At 47.8% G+C, this 9,619-nt stretch overlaps 1 protein-coding gene across 2 annotated transcripts; it reads right to left on the reverse strand.

The window, feature by feature from the left end:
- Nucleotides 1–1,989: 1,989 nt before the first annotated feature.
- SERF1A (small EDRK-rich factor 1A) lies at nt 1,990–7,931 on the reverse strand. 2 transcript variants are annotated; one of them, XM_029069880.2, is made up of 4 exons: nt 7,834–7,931; nt 4,695–4,803; nt 2,707–2,783; nt 1,990–2,555 (listed from the first exon to the last, which is right to left on the reverse strand). In XM_029069880.2, the coding sequence occupies exons 1-3, from the start codon at nt 7,838–7,840 to the stop codon at nt 2,711–2,713; spliced, it is 189 nt and encodes a 62-aa protein (XP_028925713.1). In that variant the 5' UTR covers nt 7,841–7,931; the 3' UTR covers nt 1,990–2,555; nt 2,707–2,710. The 2 variants fall into 2 exon arrangements, with proteins under 2 accessions (XP_028925713.1, XP_028925706.1); XM_029069873.2 differs by having other exon boundaries at nt 1,996–2,783.
- Between the last annotated feature and the right edge of the window lie 1,688 nt (nt 7,932–9,619).

Genomic DNA, 9,619 nt, shown 5'->3' on the forward strand with positions numbered 1-9,619 from the left:
AACACGAGGGAGCTTAGCAGTGGAAAGCTGTTTTTGGAAATGGACGGATTGATGCTATTGAATCTTGTCTACTTGTTTCGTTGTCTATCTCCCCCTTCTAGACTGTGAGCCCGTTGTTGCTTAAGGTTTGTCTCTATTGCCTAATGGTACTTTCCAAGCGCTTGGTACAGTGCTCTGCACACAGTAAGTGCTCGATAAATACGATTGAATGAAGGAATGAAGGAAGAAGCTGAAGATAAAGTTGCCTCCTGTTGCTGCCTGTACACAGCGGGTGTACTGGTGACCCATTTTAGGGTTGGCAGAGAGGGCTTGATTGATATTGTGTTGGCCTTGAGGCAGAGGAAGTGTAATGATAATAATAGTGTTATTTAAGTGCTTAATATGTGCCAAGCACTGGTACTAAGCACTGGGATAGATACGAGATAAGCAGGTTGTCCCATGTGGGGCTCACAGTCTTCATCCCCATTTTACAAATGAGGTAACTGAGGTCCAGAGAAGTCAAGTGATTTGCCCAAGGTCACACAGCAGACAAGTGGCAGAGCCGGGATTAGAACCTATGACCTCTCACTCCTAAGCCAGTGCTCTTTCCACTAAGCCAAGCTGCTTCTTTACTGTCCTAAGCACTAGGGTAAATACGAGTTAATCAGGTTGGACCCAATCCCTGTCCCACATGGGGCTCACGGTCCTAAACCCCATTTTACAGTTGAGGGAACCAAGGCCCAGAGTTAAGTGGGGTGTGGCGGAGCCGGAATTAGAACCCAGGACCTTCTGGCTCGCAGGTCTGTTCTCTATCCAGTAAGCCCCGCTGCTTCTCAGCATGCTGCTCATATTTCAAAAACACTTCAGCCTTTGGGTTTACATTGCCCCACCCACCCCCTAATGACAGAGGTAGGAGAGAAGGAAGGATGTCGGTGGGCTTGCTGGCAACAAAACCATCTCCTGGAGAAAGTCATCATTATCTCATAGCCATAGGGATGAAGGCAGCGGCCCCAAACAGTTGGCTGTGGACAAGGAATGTGTCTGTTTATTGTTATATTGTACTCCCTGAAGCAGTGTTTTGCACCCAGCAAGTGCTCAGTAAATAAGTGAATGGCCTAGAAGTAATATTAATAGTACCACTATGGGAAGGAGGGCAGACTAGTAGAAAGGTCACATAGGTTTTAGTCCCCATGCTGCTTCTCATGCAAGTCAGTTTCTCTCCCTCCATCTAAATCAGGAGCCCTACATCAAGTACTGAGCCTGCTTTAGTGATCTTTTATTTATGCCAGTGCCCACTCTTTAATGGCAGTTAAGTGCTTACAAACAGGATAGATGATATGAATTATGGGAGAAGAAATAACTTTGGGGGCAACAGGAACATTGAATATTTTAATACTACACATCAAGTGAAGAAAAACTGATGAAAGTGATACTTTAGGTACCTAGGTGGCTCTAAGTCAGTTTATGTCTCCCAACTTGTAGGCATAATCTTCCCCACCTCCTTTCAAAGAGGATTTTTGGATTGAGGGGCCCCTACCCACCTTCCTGCTTGTTCCACCGGGCCCTCTGTGGCATCTACCTGCTCCCCCTTAACCAGGCCAGGAGTGGTTGCCATGGTCCTGGCATTTATCTTGTGGGAAGTGGGGATAGACTGACATGCAAGAGGATTTAGTGAGAAGTCTTGCACTCAATATAGTGTACTAAGTACTGAGAGAAGCTTCCAAAAGGATCAAGACCTGCAATTGCTCAAGGACCTTTTAAAATAAATCAGTAGCTGAAAAATTATGAGAAAACAAAGAAACTATTACTTTTACTATAGATCCTTCCCCCCTTTCCAAAAGAATGAACTTGGATCATTCAAGCTATAAAGTGACAATATATTGATAAGCAATAGCACAGCCATCAGGACTTAAGATGTGTAATGAAGTTCTCATGAAACCCACCCCTGACTATTTTCTTTCCTCTACTTGCTAGTTTCAACACACCAAAACGGAGGCAAGTAGGAGGGCCTTGGGATTAGAGCCATTGCGAACAAAGCACAGTTTATTCAAATTAATCAATATGACATGCTAGCAGGTGCCCAGAAGTTTTTATAGCCTTTTGTGAGTAATCTATTTCACAAAAATCTTAAATTCATAATGAGATTAGAGACTTAATTGGAGGGCAGAGCTTTTTTTTTTTCATTTTAAGCAGCAAAATGGCCTTCTGAATAAAAGCTTGTTTACACAATACATTTGCTGACTGAAAACAGGAAGGGTGGTGTAGCATTTTAGATTACATACTTCATGCAGAACATTTTATTGTAAAAAATAAAAGTGAAATTTACAGATGACCTTTACATTTTGATAACAGAGTAGTGATGGGCTTTAATGAATTGTTTTAAACAAAGAGTTTGGGATGAGTCATTATGCAGATACTACAGTAATATTGCAGTTTAAGCTTAAAGATCCAGATGAACACAGTATTTTATAGTTGATGTTAAAAGTAGCAGGTAGAAGTCATTAATTTCCATTAATACTTTGCATGCTCAGTGTTCCGTTTCTTGGAAGAGCTGTCTCCAAAGGCCAAAGGCAACACTGGAAATTAAAGAAATAAATGGGAGACAAGTTTAAGAGGGTGTGATAAACCAGTTAAATATTTAATAGCTGATTGCTTTTACAAACTCATGATTTTTTGCCTCTGATGCACTGTGCCCTGTATGCCCCAGCACTCGGGCCCTTCGGCTACCCTCTCATTTTTCTCCCGTCTGCAGAGACTTCTTCTCGTTAGCCGCCTTCTGCTTTTGCTGCATGATTTCCGAATCCCTATAAATAGAAGACAGAAAATGAGCTTGCTGTTGTAATAAGCCCGTTTTGGCCAATGCGTCGCTTTCATTAAGAGTTGATTGTGTCAGGTCCACTGTACTGCTGCCCAGCTCCGGAACTTGGGGCCCGGAGTGCCCTGTAAAAAAGTCAAATGCCATCACAGTCAGTCCTCCCCCGTTCTCTCCCATCCAGGACTACGAGCGAATAGGAAAGCAGAAACAGGAGTTCTTGCTGTCCCCCTTTCTAATTTGCTTCTCCTGCCAATGCTCATTAGGGCACTTCTCCCCTCCTTTGTTTTGAGGAGGAAAAGGAATGATCAGGCTCAAGTTTCTACGACGGGGACACTTGAATGCTTCACCATTTTCACTTCCATTAGGGCAGCTTTAGAACTCTGCCTCTCAGCCTGCTTTTTACCCAAGATATAGCTGAAGGAGTGGTTGGCAGGCTGCACTAAAAGCTTAAGTTAAAATTATCAGAAGGGAATTAAGTGAAGGTGATGCAGAGACAGCCTCCAAATGTAACCGTGGGTTCGAGGCCAGTGATCAATAATCTCGAGAAGAGCGAACACCTCAGTTCTTACTATATGCCATGCATGGAACAAAGCCAGGGGTTGATGCAAGGTGATCGGGTTGGACAAAATCTCTAGCCCACATAGGACTCACGGGCTTAATCCCCACTTACTGAGCAAGCTCGTGGCTTACCACACCTCCACAGAGCCCCCGGAGACTCCCTGGGAATACGGTAGTGGAACGGGGCTGGCTATTTATCCTTCACCTAAGGACTGAATCCCTTCACAAAAGGAGAGAGTCCGTGTGGTCCAAAGACATGAAAATGAAACAGGAATCCCTAGGTGTGCCTTCTGTAACCCAGGGCTCCAAAAAGGTCACACCAAGGGTTCCTAGGTGCACAAGCAGGGAATCTCTGCAACTGTTCAGCCTGATAGTTTGGGGGATGGCGAAGAGATAAAGACTTGGGACTTGTGACCACAAATCCCAGTAGGGTAGGTAGCCACTCCTACCACATCCAAGCCACCAAATCAGCTATCGGCATCTGATTGTAAACAGATGATGACTATTTAGATCTTGAAAAACGCCCAAGTCACGTGATTAAGGAATTGAGTGCCACTTCATAAAATGGCATTTGTTTCAGGAAGCTGGTGCCTTATATTTTTCTTGAATTCTCAAGTGGCCATATGATTGCCTGATATGCAAGAGTTGTTTCTACCTAGGCTACTGCCAGGCACGCTGGAAGAGAAGGGGCAAGGGAAGGAAGAAGCAGAGCAGAAAAGGGTCCGGTCCCATAGCCAAACAAAAATTTTCAGGGCCCGGTCTCACTAACATCAACAGGCTGCTTCTGCTGATCAATGCAAGTACCGTGTAGCAGACGTCCATGACCATTCAGGGGCCGATTATAAAGTTTGCCTAGTAGCCCAAACCCTCTTCCCCCGGCTTGCTTCTCTGTTGGACAGACTGACACGTGGAAGCACCAGTTAATTTTACTGCACACCAGTAATGGAGGAGCGGGAAACTAATGACTGGAATGAGATATGGGGATTCTTTGCGGCGATACTTGAATGAGACATCCTGGTTTAAGTGATGCTTCAGTCAATTCAGCAATACAGTACTAGATTGCCACTGAAAAGAACAAAGTATGAAACAGAGGCAGAGACTTTTAAAGTTATTTAAATATGCCAAGTGCATTTTAAGAATTTTACTGTAGTTGAATAAAACTGTACCACACAATTTAAGTTACAGAAAATCATCTTCAGTTTGACACTACCCCTTGAAGTTGACAGAGCAAGTTCAGAATGCAGCGAGTACTGGATTTTGCACATTCAAATCCTTTCCTTTCTCTGAAAATAAGTTGCTCAAAATCCCATCTGTTGGGAAAATACCTTTCAAAATAGCTTACCTCTGCTTTCTCTGAGAGGCAGTCAAGCTATCCTCTTTTCTTTTGCCCTTGCTAATCTCCTGGGTTTTCTTCATGTTTTTCTGGCGGGCAAGCTCACGCTGGTTTCCACCTACAAAGCACACATATACCGTCTGTTTAGTTTTTCAAACCCATATTAAAAGGCTATGAAATGCAAACTTGACAGGGCAAGTAAAGGTTGAATGTTGACAACAAGCACCCTGGGACTCTTGCTTTCCCTCACCCCCCATCAAATGATTAAAAGTGTAAGCATCTAAGATCAGTGATACCAGATATTCAAGCTCCCAAATATGGTTGCTGACAAGAAGTTGTTTTTTGTTTTTTTAAAGCGCCAGAATAGGCATGCAAATGCTTAAATGCTGAGACTTCTAAATATGTGGCCTGACAAAAATACTGATGGGCAACGGTAAAATGGCTAAATATTCCCAAGTGTTATGCCTTTCTCTTATGAATCCAGTTTGACAAGTTTGAGGGCCAAACAACTCAGTGGCGGGGGGGAGTCAAGGCACACAGCGATAAGACACTGGCAAGCTAAATCTGAATTGTAATTAAGCACGGAAAGGACCGTACTGCACTCAAAATGGTTCACTCTGGCCTACTTCCAGTAAAAGATCTCTTTTTACAACGGGAGGGGGAACAGATCCAGCTGGAGTGGTGGGGGGAAAATCAGCATCCACTCTAAGTCGATCCGCCTGGCCCACCGCCTTTTGTCTAGCACGGGTTGAGCCTCAATAAAGAGCACCCTATGTGAAGGGTTTTGACCCCAAAATCTTTATATAGGGTCTGTGGAAGCCGCATCGGCGGGCTAGATAACAATAATAATAATAATATTTGTTAAGCACTTACTATGTGCAGAGCACTGTTCTAAGCGCTGGGGTAGATCCAGGGTAATCGGGTTGTCCCACGTGAGGCTCACAGTTAATCTCCATTTCATTAACTGAGGCACAGTGAAGTGACTTGCCCACAGTCACACAGCTGACAAGTGGCAAAGCTGGAATTCGAACCCATGACCTCTGACTCCCAAGCCCGGGCTCTTAGAAAAGGGAGGTGCTAGGTAGGATAAACACCAGGTCGGGGGGGATGTTGCCCTTCAACCCCAACACGTAGCTAGCTCGCCCTCCATGACCGTGTTTCAGCCTGACAATCCGTTTCTATTCTCGGGGCAAGGTCCATCAAAGTATTTCACTGGATGCTTAGGGCTTATTTTTAAACGGGCATTTATTTACGGGCTGAAGGCTACGTGCCCTGAGGACGACTCTGCATCAAGGAGAATGGTTATTCACTCAGTCATATTTATTGAGCGCTCACTATGTGCGGAGCACTGGACTAAGCGCTTGGAATGTCCAATTCGGCCACAGAGACAATCCTTGCCCAACAACGGGCTCACAGTCTAAACTTCCCTCCACATCCACCCCGCATGGCTCTAGTGGAAAGAGCCCGGGCTTGGGAGTCAGAGGTCACGGGTTCTAATCCCCGCTCTGCCGTCGGTCAGCTGTGTGACCTTGGGCAAGTCACTTAACTTCTCTGGGCCTCAGTTCCCTCATCTGTCAAATGGGGATTAAAACTGTGAGCCCCACGTGGGACAACCATCTACACCTTGTATCCCCCAGCGCTTAAGAACAGTACTTTGCACATAGTAAGCGCTTAATGAATACCACAATTTATTTTATCTGTTGCCAAACTGGACATTCCAGGCGCTTAGTCCAGTGCTACGCACATAGTAAGCGCTCAATAAATGCTCTTGAATGACTAGGCCTCAGTTCCCTCATCTGTAAAATGATGGGATGAAGACGGTGCGCCCCACGTGGGACAATCTGATCACCTTGTATCCTCCCCAGCGCTTCGCACATAGTAAGTGCTTAATAATAATAATTATTATTATTAAAGCCCTTTGGGCTTGGGCTGGGGGTTAAGGGGACGGGCCTCGATAACGCGGGTTTCGAGGCCTTCAGAAAAGGAAATTTTAGAGGGGAGGAGGAAGAGGAGGACACGGTGCTGGGGCAGCGGGGGTCAGGTCCTGCCAGCCTGGGAGACGTGGCAACCAGGGAGGGGCGTCTCCTTCATTCCATCCTGTTTATTGAGCGTTTACTGCGTGCAAAGCACTGTCCTAAGCGCTTGGACTGGACAATTCGGCAACAGAGAGAGACCATCCCTGCCCCACTACGGGCTCACCGTCTAAACCTTGGAGACGGACAACAAAACGGGTAGTCTGGCATTGATAGCATCCAGATCAATAGAATCACAGATACGTACACCTCATTAACAGAAAGAGGGTGATAAATAATATATACAAATATGCACAGGGTTGAGGGGAGGGGAAGAGCAGAGGGAGGAAATGGGGAGGAGGGAAAAGCAGGGCTCAGCCTGGGAAGGCCTCCTGGAGGAGGTGAGCTCTGAGGGATCAATCCTGAGATAGATCAATAGAATCATAGATATATATATATATACACATGATTAGAGTAATAAATACTATGTACAAATATGCACAAGTGCAGTGGGGAGGGGAAGAGCAGAGGGAGGGAGTGGGGAGGGAAAGGGAGGGCTGAGTCTGGAGGAGGTGAGCTCTGAGGCAGATAATTCCTGAGATAGATCAATAGAATCATAGATATATCTACACATTATTAGAGTAATAAATACTATGTACAAATATGCACAAGTGGTGTGGGGAGGGGAAGGGGGAAAAGCAGAGGAAGGGAAGGGGGAGGGAAAAGGAGAGCTCAGCCTGGGAAGGCCTGCTGGAGGAGGTGAGCTCTGAGGGAGATAATTCCTGAACTAGATCAATAGAATCATAGATATCTACACATCGTTAGTAAAACAAAATGAGTGATAAAAAGAAATATGCACAAGTGCAGTGGGGAGGGGAAGGGGGAAGAGCCGAGGGAGGGAATGGGGAGGGCAAGGGAGGGCTGAGTGTGGGAAGGCGTCCTGGAGGAGCTGAGCCGTCAGGAGGGCTTTCAAGAGGGGAAGGGAGGGAGTTGGTCGGGTGTGAGGAGGGAGGCCATTGCAGGGCAGTGGTAGGACGGGGGTGGGGGTGCAGGGGAAAGCCCATGCGAGGCGCCTCCCCCATCCCGCCCACAAATAGCGCCTCTCCCTCCCGCCCTCGGCCCGCTCCCGCACTCACGAGCCATGGCGACCACCGCAACGTCGCAGGTAGGCAAAGCCGCCAAGCGAGGGCCCAACCTCAACCACCGCCACCCCCACACACTGCGCCGGACCCGCGCCTGCGCGCCGCCTTATATACCGCCTCCGCCCTTGACGTCACGGAGGCCCGCCCCCGCCCGCCCGCCCCGCGCAGGCGCCCTCGGGGGAGCGGGGGCGCCTGCGCGGTGGCGGCCGCGGCGTTCGGAGGCGCGCGGGGGTCTCCACATTGTCTCGGGGGCGGGGCGGGGAGGCGAGGCGAGGCGAAAAAGAGCAGGCTCCAGGGGAAACTGGCTCACCCCATGGGAGGAGGAAAAGGGGCAAAAAGGGGGTGAAAAAGGAGCAAAAAAGGGCAGGCCCCAGAGTAAAGTGGCCCACCCCACAGTGAGAAGGAAAAGAGGCAAGAAAGGGCAGGCCTGAGAGCAAGGTGGCCCACCCCACTGTGAGGAGGAAAAGGCGCAAAAAGGGGGGAAAAAAGGGCAGGCCCCAGAGTGAAGGAAAAGAGGCAAAAAAGGGCAGGCCTGAGAGCAAAGTGGCCCACCCCACTGTGAGGAGGAAAAGGGGCAAAAAAGGGCAGGCCCCAGAGTGAAGTGGCCCACCCCACTGTGAGAAGGAAAAGAGGAGGCAAAAAAGGGCAGGCCTGAGAGTAAAGTAGCCCACCTCACAGTGACGAGAAGAAGGGGGTGAAAAAGGGGCAAAAAAGGGCAGGCCCCAGAGTAAAGTGGCCCACCCCACTGTGAGGAGGAAAAGGGGCAAAAAAAGGGCAGGTCCGAGAGGAAAGTGGCCCACCCCACTGTGAGGAGGAAAAGAGACAAAAAAAGGGCAGGTCCGAGAGGAAAGTGGCCCACCCCACAGTGAGGAGGAAAAGGGGCAAAAAGGGGGTGGAAAAGGAGCAAAAAAGGGCAGGTCCGAGAGGAAAGTAGCCCACCCCACTGTGAGGAGGAAAAGAGGCAAAAAAAGGGCAGACCTGAGAGGAAAGTAGCCCACCTCACAGAGATGAGGAAAGGGGGTGAAAAGGGAGCAAAAAAGGGCAGGCTCGAGAGTTAAGTGGCCCACACCACTGTGAGGAGGAAAAGAGGCAAAAAAGGGCAGGCCTGAGAGTAAAGTAGCCCAACTCACAGTGACGAGAAGAAGGGGGTGAAAAAGGGGCAAAAAAGGGCAGGCCCGAGAGGAAAGTAGCCCAGTCCTTCAGGAGCGGCTCTTCCTAACAAAGGGTAACCCTCAATCAATCAATTGTATTTATTGAGCGCTTACTATGTGCAGAGCACTGGATTAAGCAGTTGGAATGTACAATTCGGCAACAGAGAGAGACAACCCCTGCCCAATAACAGACTCACTGTCTAAACGGGAAACAAGTAGTCAGGCGTCAATACCATCAAGAGAAATAGAATCATAGATACATACACATCATCAACAAACTAAATAGAGTAATAAATAATATATACAAATATGCACAAGTGCTGAGGGGAAGGGGGAAGAAAAGAAGGAGGGAATCGGGGGAGGGGCGGAGGGAAAGGGAGAGCTCAGTTTGGGAAGCCCTCACTAGCCTAGTCAGGCCATCCTTCTTCCCTTCCTAATGTTCAGCCTGTTAATAATAATAATGACGGTATTTGTTAAGCCCTGACTATGCGCCAAGTGCTGGGGGAGATCCAAGGTAATCAGGTTGTACTACGTGGGGCTCAGAGTCTTCATCCCCATTTTACAGGTGAGGTAACTGAGGCACAGAGAAGCAAAGTGACTTGCCCAAAGTCACGCAGCTGACAAGTAGT

Source organism: Ornithorhynchus anatinus, chromosome 1, assembly GCF_004115215.2.
Source record: "Ornithorhynchus anatinus isolate Pmale09 chromosome 1, mOrnAna1.pri.v4, whole genome shotgun sequence".
NCBI classification, from domain to species: Eukaryota; Metazoa; Chordata; class Mammalia; order Monotremata; family Ornithorhynchidae; genus Ornithorhynchus; species Ornithorhynchus anatinus.